Source organism: Macaca thibetana, chromosome 19 (genome assembly GCF_024542745.1).
Source record: "Macaca thibetana thibetana isolate TM-01 chromosome 19, ASM2454274v1, whole genome shotgun sequence".
NCBI lineage: Eukaryota > Metazoa > Chordata > Mammalia > Primates > Cercopithecidae > Macaca > Macaca thibetana.
In genome coordinates this window covers 47,957,535-47,977,579 of record NC_065596.1, presented here as the reverse complement: position 1 = coordinate 47,977,579, position 20,045 = coordinate 47,957,535, and the positions used below count along the sequence as shown (strand labels likewise).

At 48.5% G+C, this 20,045-nt stretch overlaps 1 protein-coding gene across 8 annotated transcripts in view; it reads left to right on the top strand.

The window, feature by feature from the left end:
• The window catches only part of GARRE1 (granule associated Rac and RHOG effector 1), a 98,002-nt gene extending 80,476 nt beyond the window's left edge, over positions 1–17,526 (top strand). For all 8 annotated transcript variants that reach the window (XM_050768405.1, XM_050768407.1, XM_050768408.1 and 5 more), the window contains 6 exons: positions 2,327–2,452; positions 3,891–4,924; positions 10,231–10,396; positions 11,377–11,514; positions 13,510–13,588; positions 14,607–17,526. In XM_050768405.1, the coding sequence (XP_050624362.1) occupies positions 2,327–2,452; positions 3,891–4,924; positions 10,231–10,396; positions 11,377–11,514; positions 13,510–13,588; positions 14,607–14,915 (1,852 nt within the window). In that variant the 3' untranslated portion in view covers positions 14,916–17,526. The remainder of the gene's footprint in view (positions 1–2,326; positions 2,453–3,890; positions 4,925–10,230; positions 10,397–11,376; positions 11,515–13,509; positions 13,589–14,606) is intronic.
• The last annotated feature ends 2,519 nt before the right edge of the window (positions 17,527–20,045 follow it).

Here is a 20,045-nt window from a genome sequence, read left to right as displayed (position 1 = left end):
AACCAGCATGGAATGAGATGCACTAGGTGGTGATAAGGACGGGAAGTTATAGATGTCAAGACTTGCAGGGCCCTTGAGGGAACTGGGCTTTTAATCTAAGAACAGGTACAGGGTTTTAAGCAAGTCTTGATGATTTGTCAGCAGAATGGGTTTAGCCACTTAAGGGCATTTTATTGATCAGCTCAAGACTGATGAATAAAATAAAAATGCCAGTTTGTTGATTGTTGATTTTTCAGAAAGATTAATTATTATCACCAGGAACTGTAGTACTCTTTTCTGCATGGCCAACGAATGCTTTCCTAGTGGGCAAACATGTGACAAGCCAAGTCACAACGAGACTTGGCTTGGGAACAAGAGCATATGTGTCCTGATTATCAGTGATTCCAGACAGAGAGAATTGGGTGCACTGAACCCTGGGCAGGCTCAGTTGCCAAGCTTCTCTCTGAAGAGTCCAAGGTCTAGCTGGGCACTAGCAGAGCTTGCGTTGTTGTTCACCCTTTCCTGTGCTTCAGAGCCTGGCTGGCTCTCATTTCATGCTCTTATGCATTTCTTTGATACATTTCTTCCCAAGTCCAAGTCATGTTAGGGAGTACTGCTACCTCCTTGGGTGACTTTGCAAGTGTTGAGTTCACCATTTAGCTCCTAGAGTGCCCAGGATTTGGCAGACATCATCTTCCTAGTAGACCTGTGCTGCTCAGACTGTTTTCCCTCTCAGAAAAGGGCTCTTGGCTGGACCAAGTGGGTCTCACCTGTAATCCTAGCGCTTTGGGAGGCTGAGGCAGGAGGATCACCTGAGCTAAGGAGTTCAGGACCAGCCTGAGCAACATAGTGAGACCCCGTCTCTACAAAAAAATTAAAAAATTAGCCGGGTGCGGTGGCACACGCCTGTAGTCCCTGCTACTTGGGAGGCTGACATGGGAAGATGGCTTGAGCCCAGGAGGTTGAGGATGCAGTGAACTTTGATCACACCACTGCAATCCAGCCTTGAGGACAGAGTGGGACTCTGTCTCAAAAAAAGGTTGGGGGGCTCTTGGTGTAGGTACCCTGAATGGACAGTGGAGACCCAAATGATGAGAAGCAGTTGGCCATATCCAAATCTCAGGAAAGAGAAATTCGGGCAAAGGCAGCAGCAAGAACAAAGGTCCTAGGTGTGGACAAACCCATCCAGGGAAAGAGAAGGCTTCACGTCTGGGACAAGGTGGAAGGGCTGGGCACAGAGGGCTTTGAGGACTGTGGTGAGGGTTTAGATTTTATTTCAATCACGATGAGATGCCATTGAAGGGTTTTAAGCAGGGGAGTGATGTGCTCTGATAGGCACTACGGGAAGCTCGCTCTGGCTGCTGTGTGAAGGATGGGCTTTGGAGGTACAGGAGTAGAGAAAAAGAGACCAGGTGAGAGCTTGGTCCTGAAACCCAGGAGTGGTGGTTTCCTGAAGCAGGGGGTTCATAAACAAGGTGGTGAGACGTGCTTGGATTCTGGATGTGTTTTATAAGAAGAGCTGTCAGGATTCACTGATGGATTGCATGCAAGATGTGAGGAACTAGAGAGGATGTGTAAGTTTTGTGGTAGACAGTTGTGTTTACTTATTGGAGAAGTCAGCAGGAATCAGAATGTCTGAGCTAGCACAGACCCCACAGGTTAAGGGCTCAGCCCTGCAAGGCTACTTCCCACTTCAGATGCCATCCACAAGTCCCAGGTGGTCACCCGACTTCTAACCAATTGGCTATAAGTTGAGGGTTCCCATAACCTCCAGGTTTGATATTTTGCTATAATGTCTCACAGAACTCAGTAAAACATTTAATTACATTTATGGTTTGTTATAAAGGATATTATAGCAGATACACAGCCAGGTGAAGAGGTGCATAGCGTGCAGTGTGTAGGATGGGGCCCCGAGCCTCCATGCCCTTGCCAGGTGTGCCCCATGCCCAGCACCTCAGTGTGTTCACCAGCGTGGAAGTTCTCAGAACCCGATGATCTAATGATTTTTATGGAGGCTTCATCATATAAGCAAGTCATCTTATTAGAACAAAAGACACTATCATCCAGGAAATCTCAAGGGTTTTAGGAGCTCTGTATGAGGAACTGGAGGCAGAGACCAAATATATATTCTGATATCACGAGACCTCAGATCCTTTTGCTTCCTCCTCCTCTTGTGGAGCAGTGAGTTCCAGGGTCAGCCCTGTTGTTTTCTCCGTGTTCTTACAGTTACTGAATTTTTGTTGGGCGCGAGAAGTACATAAAAGTTGTAGCCTTTTCTATGAGACCTGCTCGAAACACCTTTGCAGAGAAGGGCAGCCAAGACTAATGCAGCCTAATCTGTGCCTAGGTGCCTGAAAGAAGACCCTGCCACCATGTCCCTGCTGCAGAGAAGCCTTGATCCTGAGAAGACCCTGGGCCTGGTGGATGTGCTCTACACAGCCGTGCTGGACCTAAACCGCTGGAGGGCTGGAAGGTTGGTGTCTGTGCGGGTCACTTAAATTGTCTGTGGTTTGCATTTAGATGCATACTGAGGGGACAGTGTGACTATGCACAATTTCATGTGTGCTTGTGTCACTGATAGTATGCGGTATTGTAAATAAGGCAATACGGACTTTTTAGTAACTTTTATTTTCAGAATAATTTAAAACCTGCAGCAAAGTGGCAAGAATGATACAAAGAACTGCTCCATGCCCTGTACCCAGATTATCCTATTTGCTAACATTTTTGCCTTCCTTTGTTTTGTCATTTGAGAGGAAGTCCATCAAGAGGACTTTTAACTCATATTCTCGTTATGAATTAAGAACAGAGAAATGTTTAGAAAATTTACTTATGTCTTTTAGAATTTGTTTTCTTTTTCAATCCGTTCTCTCAGGTTGAAACTGAAAAATGTGTATACATCTGGTAGGAGCCTTAAACATCTAGCCATGGCCCCTCTCCCTTTTCTTTTCTTTTCTTTTTTTTTTTCTTTTCTGTCTTGGTCTTTGTGTTTGGTTTTGTCGTCTTGTCTTTATAGGATCTGGCTCTGTCACCCAGCCAGGCTGGAGTGTAGTGGTGCAATCTCAGCTCACTGCAGCCTCCCCCAGCTCCTGGGCTCAAGTCATCCTCCTACCTCAGCCTCCCGAGTAGCTGGGATTACAGGTGTGCGCCATGATGCCCAGCCAATTTTTGTATTTTTCATGAATATGGGGTTTCGCCATGTTGGCCAGGCTGGTATCAAACTCCTGACCTCAAGTGATCTGCCTGCCTTGACCTCCCAAAGTGCTGGGATTACAGGCGTGAGCCACCATGCCCAACCTTTTCTCCCTTTCTTAACTCATGAGTACACAAAGGCCAGAATAGTGAAGTGACTTTTCCAGGGCCACACAGCCTTCACCTGCCTCAGCTCCTGCCCCATGCCCTTTCGCTCTGTAGGGCTCCATTTTAGTATGGGGAAAATGTGCTCAGGAAACTTTGAAAGTCACAGCCATCTTTTGGGACAACTTTGGTCCATAGTATCCCTGCATCCCCCCACCACCTCCCTCTGCTTTGTGGAGTTGTCCATTGTCCCTCTGCTGTATTTGCATGGCTGTAGCCCCTGTCCTCCAGGTACAAAGCTAGCTTCTGCAAGTTGCATCCCCACATCTAGCCATGCTTTCCCCTCCTGTGCCACCATTAGAGGATTTCACTCAATCACACTCCTCAGGCCAGAATCCTAGCAGAACTTCCAGTCCTGCGTTAGACACTGTAGATTTCATACTCTCCAAACCCCTGGGTGTTCATTTATTTATAAAATAAGTGAACCTGATACCAACCAGAGAGGTTTTTCTTGCTCTCAACACCATTCTTAAATACAAAGAGGTCCATTCTATTATTTTATATATTTGTCTTTTTTTTTTTTTTTTTTTTTTTTAAACAAATTTCTGTTTAAATAGGGAGCAAGCTTTACCCTGCATACAGATCCAGCTGCAAAGGGAGATCTGTGATTTTGGCAACCAGGCTGACCTGCCTTCTGGAAATGGAAACAAATCTTCAGGTGGCCTGCAGAAGACATTCTCCAAACTGACATCCCGGTTCACCAAGAAAGCTTCATGTACTAGCTCCAGCAGCAGCACAAATTATTCCATCCAAAATACCCCTTCTAAAAACATCTTCATAGCTGGATGTTCAGAAGAGAAGGCCAAAATGCCTGGCAATATTGATACAAGGTTACAAAGCATTTTGAACATTGGCAATTTCCCCAGGACTACAGACCCTTCACAGTCAGCTCAGAATTCCAGTAATCCAGTGGCCAATGGCTTTCTCATGGAGAGGCGTGAGAACTTCCTGCATGGAGATGATGGCAAGGATGAGAAGGGTATGAACTTACCAACTGATCAGGAAATGCAAGAGGTGATAGATTTTCTCTCGGGCTTTAACATGGGCCAGTCACATCAGGGCTCTCCGTTGGTGACAAGGCGTAATTCTGCTGCCACAGCCATGGTGACTGAGCAGAAGGCAGGAGCCATGCAGCCACAGCAGCCGTCACTGCCCGTGCCCCCTCCACCACGGGCACCCCAGGCTGGGGCACACACACCTCTGACACCCCAGCCGGGACTGGCACCTCAGCAGCAGTCCCCAAAGCAGCAACAACCTCAAGTCCAATACTACCAACACCTACTCCAGCCCATTGGACCGCAGCAGCCCCCGCCCCAGCCTCGGGCACCTGGGAAATGGGTACATGGCTCATCCCAACAGCCAGGGCAGACTGTTGGAGCAGGTCTGTCTCCTCTTGGTCAGTGGCCTGGCATATCTGATCTCAGTTCTGACTTGTACAGCTTGGGTCTGGTGAGCAGCTATATGGATAACGTGATGTCAGAGGTTCTGGGACAGAAGCCGCAGGGACCTAGAAATAACACATGGCCAAACCGTGACCAAAGCGATGGAGTCTTTGGAATGCTGGGAGAGATTCTGCCTTTCGATCCTGCAGGTATGTGAGGCCTCCCACCCCTCGCCCAGTGTCAACAGCAAACGCAACTGCTGAGGTCTTCCCAGGGCTTGTCTACCGCAGCCTTACTTGTGAAGGTGAAATCACTTAATCCCCCCTTACGACCCTTTCTCACTGTGGAGGCGAGTATGGGGCAGATCTAGCAAGAGTGGGAAACAGTGGTGAGAAAGGGGCTGAGAATGTGAGTGGACTATTTTTCTTACTTTATGGAGAACAGAACTGAGGCTAAGAGAGGTTACTTGAATAGCTCAAAGTCCCATAGTTCAAGTGGGCTCCAGTCTAGGCCTGCCCACTCCCAGTAGCCAAGATCAACAGTCTTTTGTGGGGTGCTTTTTTCCTGATTATATAACCTGTTCTTTGCGATGCTTTTTTTTGGTCTAAACTCTAGGGCTTATGATAGGTGACAGACACCCTCCTGCCTTCATAGAAAACAGCTTTTCCTGGCCTAGACAATGAAAATACCACCAGAGTCATCTTAAGAAATTAGAGAAGGAATTTACAAACAAGAACAAACTAGGAGGAGGAATTAAGGGGGAAAAGCCAAAAATAAGTAAATTAAAAAGAAAAATAGAGGCCGGGCGCGGTGGCTCACGCCTGTAATCCCAGCACTTTGGGAGGCCGAGGCGGGCGGATCACAAGGTCAGGAGATCGAGACCACGGTGAAACCCTGTCTCTACTAAAAATACAAAAAATTAGCCGGGCGCGGTTGTGGGCGCCTGTAGTCCCAGCTACTCGGGAGGCTGAGGCAGGAGAATGGCGTGAACCCGGGAGGCGGAGCTTGCAGTGAGCCGAGATCGCGCCACTGCACTCCAGCCTGGGCGACAGAGCGAGACTCCGTCTCAAAAAAAAAAAAAAAAAAAAAAAAAAAAGAAAAATAGAGTAGAAGGCCGGGCACGGTGGCTCAAGCCTGTAATCCCAGCACTTTGGGAGGCCGAGACGGGCGGATCACGAGGTCGGGAGATCGAGACCATCCTGGCTAACACGGTGAAACCCCATCTCTACTAAAAAAATACAAAAAACTAGCCAGGCGAGGTGGCAGGCGCCTGTAGTCCCAGCTACTCGGGAGGCTGAGGCAGGAGAATGGCGTGAACCCGGGAGGCGGAGCTTGCAGTGAGCTGAGATCCGGCCACTGCACTCCAGCCTGGGCAACAGAGCGAGACTCCGTCTCAAAAAAAAAAAAAAAAAAAAAAAAAGAAAAATAGAGTAGAAATTGCAAATAACTCTAAAGGATCTTTGGAAGACCAATAAAATATATAAGCCAATTTATTCTAAGCTTGATTAAGAGAGAACAAAGAGACACAAAATTAGGAAATAGGATACATTAAAAGCACTTTAGTGGCTCATGCCTGTAATCCCAGCACTTTGAGAGGCTGAGGCGGGAGGATCACTTGAGGCCAGGAGTTCAAGACCAGCCTGGTCAACATCACAAAACCCTCATCTCTAAACAAAAAATCAGCTGGGTGTGGTGGTGCTTAGGAAGCTGCAGCAGTAGCATCCCTTGACCCCAGGATTTTGAGGCTGCAGTGAGCTGTGATCATGCCACTACACCCCAGCCTGGATGACAGAGAGAGAGACCCTATTTCAAAAAAAAGCCACTTTAAGTCATTACCATCTAAGACTTAATAGCAATACATTTGGAAACTCAGCAGAAAATCGATTCTTTCCTAGCAAAATAGGCATTACAAAATTATACCAAGAAGTGGAAAACCTGGCCGGGCACGCTGTCTCATGCCTGTGATTCCAGCACTTTGGAAGGCTGAGGTAGGCAGATTGCAGGAGGCCAGGAGTTCAAGACCAGTTTGGCCAACATAGTTCTACAAAAAATAAAAAATTAGCTGGGTGTGGTGGCACATGCCTGTAGTCCCAGCGCCTTGAGGCTGAGGTGGGAAGATCGCTTGAGCTCAGGAGGTTGAGGCTGCAGTGAGCCATGATCACACCACAGCAGCCCAGCCTGGGCAACAAAGTGAGACTCTGTCTCTAAAAAATAAGTAAATAAATGAAAAACAGGCCAGGCGCGGTGGCTCAAGCCTGTAATCCCAGCACTTTGGGAGGCCGAGACGGGCGGATCACGAGGTCAGGAGATCGAGACCATCCTGGCTAACACGGTGAAACCCCGTCTCTACTAAAAAATACAAAAAACTAGCCGGGCGAGGTGGCGGGCGCCTATAGTCCCAGCTACTCGGGAGGCTGAGGCAGGAGAATGGTGTGAACCCGGGAGGCGGAGCTTGCAGTGAGCTGAGATCCGGCCACTGCACTCCAGCCTGGGTGACAGAGCGAGACTCCGTCTCAAAAAAAAAAAAAAAAAAAAAAAAAAAGAAAAAAAAAAAGACTATCTACCAAAAGCTAATAGCAAATAGTGCCTTATATAATGAAACAAAAATCATTTCAGTTAATATCAGGAATCAGACAAGGGCAACTGTTATCACCTGTAGCATGTAACTTTGTCTTGGACTTCACAGCAAATGCAGCAAGACAAAAAGCAATGAAATAAGTGGTCCAAGCTTTGGAAAATGATAGATTAAGCAGCACATCTTTTTGCTAATAATATAATTGAACCCCCCTCGCCAAAAAATCTAAAATTAGTAAGAGAATTTGGTAACATAGGTACATGCAAACTTTTTTCTCTAATTAAATAGCAAAAGGCATACAGAAGTAGAAAATGTATTTCATTCACAGGTGAGTACTGTGAAATGAGGTAGGCAGATTGCAGGAGGCCAGGAGTTCAAGACCAGTTTGGCCAACATAGTTCTACAAAAAATAAAAAATTAGCTGGGTGTGGTGGCACATGCCTGTAGTCCCAGCGCCTTGAGGCTGAGGTGGGAAGATCGCTTGAGCTCAGGAGGTTGAGGCTGCAGTGAGCCATGATCACACCACAGCAGCCCAGCCTGGGCAACAAAGTGAGACTCTGTCTCTAAAAAATAAGTAAATAAATGAAAAACAGGCCAGGCGCGGTGGCTCAAGCCTGTAATCCCAGCACTTTGGGAGGCCGAGACGGGCGGATCACGAGGTCAGGAGATCGAGACCATCCTGGCTAACACAGTGAAACCCCGTCTCTACTAAAAAATACAAAAAACTAGCCGGGCAAGGTGGCGGGCGCCTATAGTCCCAGCTACTCGGGAGGCTGAGGCAGGAGAATGGCGTGAACCCGGGAGGCGGAGCTTGCAGTGAGCTGAGATCCGGCCACTGCACTCCAGCCTGGGTGACAGAGCGAGACTCCGTCTCAAAAAAAAAAAAAAAAAAAAAAAAAAAATTTTTTTTAAAATAAGAATGTTACCGTATTTGACCTCTGAGTCCTGGACACTTCTTATGTCTGTAGACTACAAATCCTACTCTTTCCCTTCTGGGTGTTCCTTTCTGCCCCTGAAGTCCATGGTGTAGTTTTCTACCTGCCCCAAGGGCATAAGATCTGCATAGCCCTTGATGCAGATTAAGGAGGAGCGCCCCTCTGGACAGAATCAGAGGGCGCCAGCTAGTGCACCCGTCTGGATAGGCAAACTCAGTGCGGGATGGGGGTCGGGAGACAGGACAGTGTGACTGAGATCATCTTGTGACAGTGCCCTAGGATAAGCTGGTAATGGGATTGTGCCCTAGTATCTTCCCTAATTTTAAGCTAAAAAATGAATTGCTGAGTCACATTTATGATTCATGGATGCTTTCCTGCCATATGTTTTTTTTTGACACTTTCTGTAAACGCCATCTGTGCTTTTCTCCCATTTGTACTGCCCTGCATATCCCCATTCAGCACTGCCAGTGTTTCCAGCCACCTCTTAAAGCATTCTGAAGTTGCATTTTATTCTTTGCCACACTTAAGATGTTCAGATGGAATGAGCAAATCTCCTGGCCAATAGCCAGGAAAATACCAGATCAAACTTTAGCTCAAGTGGGAACAGCATATAACCTCTATCTGGCTGACCCCAATGCTTTGATGCTTTGTTAACTTTCAGGTTATCAGTTGGCCAAAGTCATCATCTGATTTTCTAAGTTGTTAGCTAATGACTCTAGGTACAGAGCACCAAGACGCTGGACTTCTTTTAAGTTGCAGTTTCGCTCTTGTCACCCAGGCTAGAGTGCAATAGCGCGATTTCGGCTCCCTGCCACCTCCGCCTCCCGGGTTCAAGTGATTCTCCTGTCTCAGCCTCTTGAGTAGCTGGGATTACAGGTGCCTGCCACTACATCCGGCTAATTTTTGGTATTTTTAGTAGAGATGGGTTTTCACCATGTTGGCCAGGCTGGTCTCGAATTCCTGACCTCAGGTGATCCACCCATTTCGGCCTCCCAAAGTGCTGGGATTACAGGTGTGAGCCACCAAGCCCAGCCCAGGTGTTTTTTTTGTTTTTTGTTTCTTTTTTTTAAGACAGAGTCTAGCTCTTTCTCTCAGGCTGGAGTGCAGTGGCGCAATCTTGGCTCACTGCAACCTCCACCTCCTGGGCTCAAGTGATCCTCCCACCTCAGCCTCCCAAGTAGCTGTGACTACAGGTGCACACCACCACACCCAACAAATTTTTATTTTTTATTTTTTTTGGTTGAGACAGAGTCTTGCTTTTTCTCCCAGGCTGAGTGCAATGGCACGATCTTGGCTCACTGTGACCCCTGCCGCCTGGGTTCAAGCGATTCTCCTGCCTCAGCCTCCCGAGTAGCTGGGATTACAGGCACCTGCCACCGCACCTAGCTAATTTTTGTATTTTTAGTAGTGACAGGGTTTCACCATCTTGGCCAGACTGGTCTTGAACTCATGACCTCATGATCCACCTGCCTCGGCCTCCCAAAGTGCTGAGATTACAGGCGTGAACCACCACGCCTGGCCCACACCCAGCTAATTTTTGTATAGACGAGGTTTCTCCATGTTGGCCAGGCTAGTCTCGAACTTCCGGGCTCAAGCAATCTGCCCACCTCATGCTCCCAAAATGCTAGGATTACAGGAGTGAGCCATTGTGGCTGATGCTAGAAATTTTTTTAAGTTATTAGTATTTGTCTTTAAAATCTAATCATGGGTAAATCAAACCATTTTTCTTTCTTTTTGTTTCTTTCACACTTACCTGCCTCTGTCCTAGGCAATGCCCTTCCAGACATCCCTGGCACACACTGTGCCTTAGCCCTAGGTGCTACAAGTCCCATCTCCCCACAGCAGGGTGCTGGGCACAGCCTACAGCCCACGCTGTGGGGCAAAAGCCTGGCAACTCCTCACTGCCTTTCATTGCATGTGTGACCAGCATGTCAGCAAAGCATAGGGAAGGACTAAGAGGCCAGTTTCTCCCCAAACCCGGTTTGTTCCTTTTGTCGCCATGCAGTGGGCTCAGACCCAGAGTTTGCACGCTATGTGGCAGGAGTGAGCCAGGCGATGCAGCAGAAGCGGCAGGCCCAGCATGGTCGCCGGCCAGGCAACCCCCGGGGCAACTGGCCGCCTATGGATGACGCCCATCGGACCTGGCCCTTCCCCGAGTTCTTCACAGAAGGGTGAGTGCTGGGTACTGCACGGAATCCGAGTTTGAGACCCAAGTGTCCCCCGAGGGGCCTGTGAGAAGGGAGGCTCCTTGCCTGTGGGCATTCTTTTCAAGCAGTTCAATTCCAAGCCCCCGTGTGAGAGAGTGACATGGGATTAAATCTTTAGGGGTCAGAGTCATGTGGCTGACTGTTAGATGCTAAGTAGTGTGTTGTGTCCCTGTGAACATGCCATTGGTATACATTCATGATTTTCAAAACAGACTCTTCAGCCCTAGACAAGGCTCTTACATGATGGTGCTTGTAAGATAAATGCATATTTAACACGGCCTTTATACTGAAATGAGTGTGGCTGTGAAGCCCACATGATTTATGGAATGCTGTCATTATAGCCTACAAAAAGCAAAGGTGTACAGTTGAGATTCTAGTATATTGACAGAATTGCGAATTTTTATCGTAAAGACAAGTGGGGATTTTTTTATATCCCATATTGCTACCTAGTTAATAAATCTGGGTGACTAAAGACCAGCTCAACTTTTAGTTTTTTCTTACTTCTTAATTTTTTTTTAACTTAAAAAAATTGTTTTTCTTTCAACTTTTATTGTAAGTTCAGGGGTACATGAGCAGGATGTGCAAGTTTGTTGCAAAGGTTAACGTGTGCCATGTTGGTTTGCTGCACAGATCTTCCCATCACCTAGGTATTAAGCCCAGCATCCATTAGCTATTCTTCCCCATGCTATCCCTCCCTTGTTTTTTTCTAAAACAAATTTCATATACAAACCATAGGCTTCTTAGAGGAATAAAGGGAAGTGATGAATATGTATTACTTTTGAAATAAGGCAAAGGAGGAAAACCTCATGTTTTAAGAAGGGAGAGGCAAGAGACCACTATTTGGTTATGGGATGAATGCAGGGTAAGGACTGCCCTTTCAGGGTGGGGTGGAGGGTGGTGGGGCTGCAGGAGGCCCTGGCCCAGCTTCTCTCTCCGGCTTTCAGGGATGGCCTGCATGGTGCCTGGTCGGGTGCTCAGGGAGACTCTGCCAGCTCGAGTGATGAGACATCCTCAGCTAACGGGGACAGCTTGTTCTCCATGTTTTCAGGGCCTGACCTCGTTGCTGCTGTCAAGCAGAGAAGGTATGAAGGGATTTCTAAACCAAGGTGGGGAGAGAGGGGCATGTGAATGCAACCCACGGCTCACTCCCTGGGAAAGCCAGGAGCCCAGTCGCTCCTAGTCTCCCGGTGTGGGAGGAGGGGCTCTTCCAGCACTGCCCGGCTGAAGCCTCTAAAGAGCGCCTGCAGGAGGCGGTTTCCACAAGGAAGAGCCGGCCTCGTCTTGTGCCGGCTCGATTTGGGGGACAGGGTGGCTGGTGCTGGTCTGTGCCTTGCAGGAGGCACCCCTTTCTGTGGGAAGAGCAGGCCCTTGGTTGCGAGTTCTAATCTGGACTCACCAACAGGCTCTGCAACCCCAGACAAGGGGCTGGCCCTCACTGACCCTCAGTCTCTTTATTAAAGATGGATAAAATGACCTCTGAATGGCATTTCAAAGTTCAAAAAAGTAGTAATATAGCATATTCAGACCTGAGAATGTTTCAAAAGTGGTCCCAAAAATTAAAATGGGCTCTGAACTAAGAGGAGAGCTTGGTTAGAAATAAGTAGAGAAACTGCTGTGGCTATGAAAGCAAGGTTAGGGTGGCAGACTAAGGGCCATGGGAGTGGAGGGTACGCAGGGCTCCCAGGTACTCGAAGCCATGCTGTGGAGCAGAGCTGGAGGCAGGGTTACATGGTCCTTGCCGGACAGGCCAGGCTCCGTCGGATAGGCAGTGGGGAGCGGGTAGGTGAAGACAGAAGGGTACTTGCACAGAATAGTAGTGGGCTGGGGGGTGGCAGTGACCAATCCTGAGCACACATTCAGATGCTTTCTGTCCACACTTGTAGTCCCAGCTACTCGGGAGGCTGAAGTGGGAGGATCACTTGAGCCTGGGAAGTTGAGGCTACAGTCAGCTGTGTTTGTGCCACTGTACTCTAGCCTGGGCAACAGAGTGAGACCCTGTCTCAAAAATCAAACAAAAAATCATGTCAGGTTAGGCTAGGTGCTCTGAAGGAAAATAAAGCAGGGTATGACGGTAGTAAATGCAGAGAACAGGTGGATGTTCTATTTTCAGAACTTAGTCAATGAGACTTCTGATGAGCAGAGAGCTGAACAAAGTGCAGCAGCAGCTGGTGGGGAATTGGCAGTGGGGTATGGGTGAGGGGGGAAGAGTCAAGGATGACACACAAGTTTTCCGCCTGAGCTTCTGTGAAGGGTGCCGTGAACTGAGGTGCAAAGCCTGCAGGAGGAGCAAGTTTGAGCCGGGGTGGAGTTTGAGACTGCTGTTTCAGACATATGACTGATTCGACTTTTAAGAAGTCACATCTGGCACCATCTCTGCAGAGACTGTTGTCTGCATGCAGGAGTGCTGGCTCTGATCTGGCCACATCCTGCCTTTTTCATTCAACCTTGTAACAGTCACATATCCTTAGTGCTTGGAAACAGTATCTCTTAAATGAATTAACAAAAAGCCAGCCAGGCCCGCTGGCTCACACCTGTAATCCCAGTACTTTGGGGGCCTGATGCAGGTAGATCACCTGAGGTCAGGAGTTTGAGATCAGCCTGGCCAACATGGTGAAACCCCATCTCTACTAAAAACACAAAAATTAGCTGCGCATGGTGGCACACGCCTGTAATCCCAGCTACTCCGGAGGTTGAGGCACAAGAATTGCTTGAACCTGGGAGGCGGAGGTTGCAGTGAGCTGAGATCATGCCACTGCACTCCAGCCTGGGAAAGAGAGTGAGACTCGGTCTCAAAAAAAAAAAAAGGCAAAGAAGGTGGACTCAGCATGTGAGTAAAGCCGGTGCCTGTCTTTGCCTGCCACCCCCAACCCCAGCTCCTCTGCCTGCACTGGCCGTGCAGGAGCGCATCATTCAGTGCGGGCTCCCCTTAGCCCCCTTTACGCCATGGACCCATGCAGCCCTCCTCCCCTCCTAGAACCAGGGCCTGGAGTCGCTGCAGCCTAGCACTAGTGTGTCCCATGCAGGTGGGCTGGGCAGGAAGCCAGGCAATCACTGCCCTGAGCTCTTGGTTCTTTCAGGAAACACAGCAGTGGAGAGCAGGACACCAGCACGCTGCCCTCACCACCTCTCCTCACCACAGTGGAGGACGTGAACCAGGTATTCAGGCAGGCTCTGTGGGCACAGATTTGGGCTAGCTTCCACAGCTGCAGTTTTCAGAGGGCCTCAAAGTAATGAGGGGTCTTCTTTGTGATGATTAACTGTGTAAATGATTAGCCTCCTCAGCTGACTCAGAGCCACAGGACGTTCTACGGCTGTGCTGTGCAGTATGATAGCCATTCACCACATGTGGCTATGTAAATTTAAATACAAATAAAAATTCAGGCTGGGCATGGTGGCTCATGCCTGTAATCCTAGTGCTTTGGGAGGCCAAGGCAGAAGGATGGCTTGAGGCCAGAGGTTTGTGACCAACCCAGGCAACACAGACACTGTCTCTACAAAAAAATTAAAAGATTAGCCAGGCACAGTGGCACATGCCTATAGTCCTAGCTGCTCAGGAGGTTGAGGCAGGAGGATGGCTTGAACCCAGGAATTTGAGATTACAGTGAGCTATGACTGCACCATTGTACTCCAGCCTGGGTGATAGAGTGAGACTGCCTCTAAAATATTTTTTAAAAAGAATTAATCAGCCGGGCGCAGTGGCGAAGCCTGTACTCCCAGCACTTTGGGAGGCTGAGGCGGGTGGATCACAAATGAGGTCAGGAGATCGAAACTATCCTGGCTAACACGGTGAAATCCCGTCTCTACTGAAAATACAAAAATTAGCCAGGCATGGTGGCACACGCTTGTAATCCCAGCTACTCAGGAGGCTGAGGCAGGAGAATCGCTTGAACCCGGGAGGCGGAGGTTGCAGTGAGCCGAGATCACGCCACTGCACTCCAGCCTGGGTGAGAGACAGACTGCGTCTCCAAAAAAAAAAGAAAAAATGTCCTCAGCTTGTACTAGCCACATGTGGCAAGTGGCTACCATTGCAAGAAGTTCTGTTGGATAGGGCTGTGGGAGTGAGTGGGGCTCTGACCCTGCCTCCTAGGTGGGAATAAGGGCCAGGGATCTGGGGAGGTGGGAAAAGATGATACATTGCCCAAAATGCCACTAAGAACTCTCTTCTGTCTCTCAGGATAACAAAACCAAAACGTGGCCACCCAAAGCACCCTGGCAGCACCCTTCCCCGCTTCCCAGCACGCTGCCCAGCCCCAGCGCACCACTCTATGCAGTCACCAGCCCCGGCAGCCAGTGGAACGACACCATGCAGATGCTGCAGTCCCCAGTATGGGCCGCAACCAACGACTGCAGTGCCGCCGCCTTCTCCTACGTGCAGACCCCACCACAGCCCCCACCCCCACCAGCACATAAGGCAGCACCCAAGGGCTTCAAGGCCTTCCCTGGGAAGGCTGAGCGCAGGCCAGCCTATCTGCCCCAGTACTGACCCCAGGCCAGCCTGCCTGCCCGCCCAGAGCTGTGGGGATGGGTGTCCCCATCCCAGGACCGCCTAGCTGACACCAGCCACTCAGAGGACCAGTGCGCCCCATCCCAGGGAGGGTTCCTTGGGGACAAGGGTGGTTGGCAGCTCCCAGCCTTTAAACCTGGCTTCTCAAACATTGGCGGCATCAGAGCCCTGGAGAGCCAGCTGGAGACACAGGCGTCTGGCCTTCGGGGGCTTGCTGGGGAACCTGCATGCCTAATAAGCCCCGCAGGTGACTCTGATGCAGGCGCCACGGCCGCACTTGAAGAAACATAGCTCTTGGGTTTTTAGTCCTGCTTTGTGTTGAGAAGACATCAGGCCTGAAAGCTGAGGGCATAACTGACCATTTTTCAGAAACCCTCTCCTCCCTTCTCCACCCCTTGAGTGATGACCACACCAATCACTGTATTTTTCTAGCTATTTTTTTCATGTAGGTTTTTAGTTAAAACATCTCCTGCCTAAAATGCATTGAATATTTTAAGATAACAGATATACTGGCTGGAGGTTTAACACTATATTTAAGCTTATACAAAATGGGCAAAATATAGAATATTTGTGATTGGAAGCAGTCACCTGGGGTTTCTGTGGGTGGACAGTTCCTCGCCACCCAGCAGCACCCAGGAACTGCGGCCTTTCCCAGCTTTACGGAAGCAGGATGGTGGAACTCGTGTCGGAGGTATACTGCTGAAGGTGCGTGGCGGTGGACCAGCCGGCTGCTGTCCATGTGCAGAGCAAGGCTGCACCTGCTGCCCTTCGATCCTTCCACACACGGCCAGGACACTGCCACAGTCCTCGGGGTGTGGTCAAGGGGCACTCGGAGACACCTGCACTAGAAATTGCATTGACATTGTGAGCTGGCTCAGAAGACAAACCAATTAAGATGTAGATAGAAATTAATTTAAGGTCTTTTCTTAAAAAAAAAAAATCCACCTCATTTTCAGTTAACATGTGCCATTAAATAGATAACATCCTGTGGATTTAGGGATATTTTCCAGCCAGAATGGATCCAGAAGAATTGAATGGTGCTTAAATTGAGAAATAATAATAAATATATCTATATAGAATAGACATATCCCACTGTATATTAATTGAGGTTACAGAAAGTTCTTTATATAAAACTTATTTAAATTTTTCATATTTCATCTTTGAAAAAGTCTAATTGAGAAAAATCCATAATATTTTCTAGTATGAAAGTTTGACAGTATTAATATTTTTTTTATATTTTCTTAAATCATTAAACCATTTTAATATATGTTAACTACTAATAAATGGTTTATTCTTTCTAACTCCATATAAGCTTTTCCAGCAAAGATTGTAATAACACATTTATGTTCTCGTTTTTCTACAGATATAAGTAAATTTATATATAAAAATACCAAAAAGAGGACGGGCGCGGTGGCTCACGCCTGTAATCCCAGCACTTTGGGAGACCGAGGTGGGCGGATCACAAGGTCAGGAGTTCAAGACCAGCCTGGCCAATATGGTGAAACCCCATCTCTACTAAAAATACAAAAATTAGCCAGGCGTGGTGGCGGGCGCCTGTAGTCCCAGCTACTTGGGAGGCTGAGGCAGAAGAATCGCTTGAACCCGGGAGGCGGAGGTTGCAGTGAGCCGAGATTGCGCCACCGCACTCCAGCCTGGGTGACCAAGCGAGATTCCGTCTCGAAAAAAAAAAAGAATATATATATACACACACATATATATATATGTATGTACACACACACACACACACACACACACACACTAATTCGAGAGGACCCTTAGGGTGTCTGAGCCCAGCCACCTGAGTTTTTAGTACTGTGTTGTCAGGCTGTTCCCAGGCCTCAGGTGTTGTCTTTTGTGCTGTGTGGGGATGCATTGCTGCCTGTATTTATGATCTTTTGCCGTGGTTCTGAGCATTCACCTCACCATGTTTACAAAGAACTGTTTTGTATATAGACATTTTCAGGCACGTGCTTTGCACCAACCCTGCGTGGCTCCTGTCTGTTAGCTGTCACAGTGTGCACACTAATCTCTGTTAAAGTTGTCTATGGCTGTTCTACTTGTAAGATAGTTTTCTATTTCCTTCAGTAATGTGTCCACAGTACCCTGTATTTCGAGTTCTATTATACTGATGTACTCTTGTTTTAATAGTGCCTCCCCAAAGGCCTCACCTTGGACAGAGGTCAGTCCTTGATGCCCCAGCACAGGTGACGTTGCTAATTGTCACTTTCCAGTTTGTTTTTCTCTATTAAGGAAGACATTTTCTAATTGCATCTCCATGGGCTGTGAGACTGTGTGAAGCCGTTTGTGTGGTCTCCATGTAGGTGCTGTGTTCCCGGCACCGCCTTGCTCTGAACACTGGTAATTCCAGGTGCTGCGCTTGGCAGAGGGGTCTCGCCAAAGCGCATGTGTGTGCGTGTGTGAATGTATGTGTCCTTTGCATGGTCGGGCGTGGCTGCCTTGCTAGGGCATCAGCAGGACATTGTGTGTATAGTTACAATGCTTCCAAACTGGAACTCTACATTTTGTATCTTTTAAAGCTCCTATAAGTAAAATAACTATTGGCTTTATTAAAAATATACATTTAATAATACTTTGTATCCTTGTTTAAAATGAACTGCAGAGGACATTATGTCAAAAGCCTTGCCTGATTCATTGCTTTGAAAAGCTGCAGACTGAGTTGGTTTTTAGGTCAGCCTGTCCTCTGATTCTAGCAAGGGGAAGACCACTTGGGATATTACAGTGAGCTGAAGTGGATGGGCAGGAGGCAGAACAAGCAGCTACACCTCCTCTATTGGCTTCCCTAAGGCCCAAGCTGGTTTAGGCCCCTGTGCAGGGGAAGCCACTGCCGTAGTGAAGGAGATGTCCTCTGAAAGGTGCAAGCTCTCTGGGTTGGGGTCTGCCAACACCCATGTCCCACCAAATGTGGATGCTGTGACTTGCCCAGCTAGCTTGTCCAATGAGGAGACCCAGGAATGAGGGCTTATTTTACCCTCTCCCCAAACCAGGGACCCAATCTATTGCAGAGATACTGTGCCACACAGGGATAAGAAGGACCTGTCTCTGCCTGCCGCAGTGGCTCACACCTGTAATCCCAGCACTTTAGGAGGCTGAGGCAGGTGGACCACGAGGTCGGGAAATCGAGACCATCCCGGCCAACATGGTGAAACCCCATCTCTACTAAAAATACAAAAGTTAGCTGGGCATGGTGGCGCGTGCCTGTAATCCCGGCTACTCAGGAGGCTGAGGCAGAAGAATCGCTTCGCTTGAACCCAGGATGTCGGAGGTTGCAGTGAGCCGAAATCGTGCCACTGCACTCTAGCCTGTCCAGAGAGCGAGACTGTCTCCAAAGAAAAAAAAAAAAAAGGCCAGGCATTGTGGCTCACACCTGTAATCCCACCACTTTGGGAGGCTGAGGTGGTGGATCATGAGGTCAGGAGTTCAAGCCCCGCCTGCCCAACATGGTGAAACACCATCTCTACTAAAAATACAAAAAATTAGGTGGTGTGGTTGCAGCCATCAGTAATCCCAGCTACTCAGAAGGCTAAGGCAGGAGAATTGTTTGAACCCAGGAGGCAGAGGTTGCAGTGAGCCAAGACTGCTCCATTGCACTCCAGCCTGGGTAACAGAGCAAGACTCTGTCTCAGACAAAAAGAAAAAAAAGAAGGACTTGTCTCACTGGATGATGCCATCCTGCTAAGCAGAAGGAAGATAGTATCATGAGAACCACAAATGGAGGGCAGGTCACAGGAGCATTTCAACTCATTTTCATTTACAGAAAGCACCTCATTGGAACCATTTTTGCTGATCTGAAGGAAATGGAGTAATGTGGGCATTAATATATAAGCTGCTGGTGTAGGAACCACTCTTCTTTCTGCCAAGGTGCCCTGAAGTTGAGCATGGGGACCAAGTCCCAGAGCCTTCCAAATGCACCTCAAGACAAAGTTGCTCAGTAACAGCCATGTTGCCTGAGTGTGCTGAAGAACACACTGGAAGTCCATATTAAAAAGCTAGCAGGGGCCGGGTGTGCTGGCTCACACCTGTAATCCCAGCAATTTGGGAGGCTCACCTGCGAGGACTGCTTGAGGCCAGGAGTTCAAGACCAGCCTGGGCAACATAGTGAGACCCCATCTCTTTAAAAAAAAAAAAAAGCCCGTATTTTATTTAAGTGTGTTCCCGTTTAACACAAGCACCCAGTTCTCTTGACTAGTTCTGATTCACAGCAGTGCTGGAGGCCAGAGGGCAGGAGCCCTGTAGCTCTGGCTGTGTGCGAATGAATGGGGAGGGAAGCTGAGCAGATGCTACACCTGACCTACTGCAGGGGCCTCACAGGCCCCAGCCCATCTGAGGTACTTGGGAGGCTTGTGACCTTCCTTTCCCACCTGGGGGCTCCTTGGATAGCGGGGGGCTTCCAGTTTGGAGGCTGAGATGCTGCATGCCAACCATGGGGCTGTTAGGGGATGGCCTTTTGTGCACCGTGTGGCCACTGCTGTAACCTGCCTCCTAATGTGGAGACAGGAAATAAACCTTCCCAATGATCAGCTTCTCCACTGCCCAAAAGCATGTATGTGGACAGCATGACTGGCTACCTCCCAGCCACAGGTACCCAGGAGTCTGAGGCATCTCCAAGGGTAGGCTCTGGAAATAACACATGCACATGGCCTTACAGCACAGGGGTGAGCTCCTGAGCCCAGGCCTCTGTGGGTCGGTGAGGGGACTGGATGTGGCTTGTACTGGAATACTGACTTGAAGATGTGGGCCTAGGTGAGGGAGAAGGATTGTTTGAGGCATGTCACATTCATTTCAACATTCACTAATGTCACATAAGGGCTAGGCCCTTGCTAGGAGCCAAGACTGCAAAGATAACAGTCCCTGCCTTTAAAACTCAGTATTTTAGGGGAGACAACCCATCTTTCCCGTCCTTGATAAGAGAACCAGCATCCACCAGCAACCCAGTTGCTCAGGCTGAAATCCCAGAAGATATTCTTCATTTTTTCATTTCCTCATTCAACTAATCAACAAGTCCTATAAGCGTATTCCCAAGCACACTCAAATTTTACCATGTTCTAGCCAGGTGCTGTGGCTCACACCTATAATCCCAGCACTTTGGGA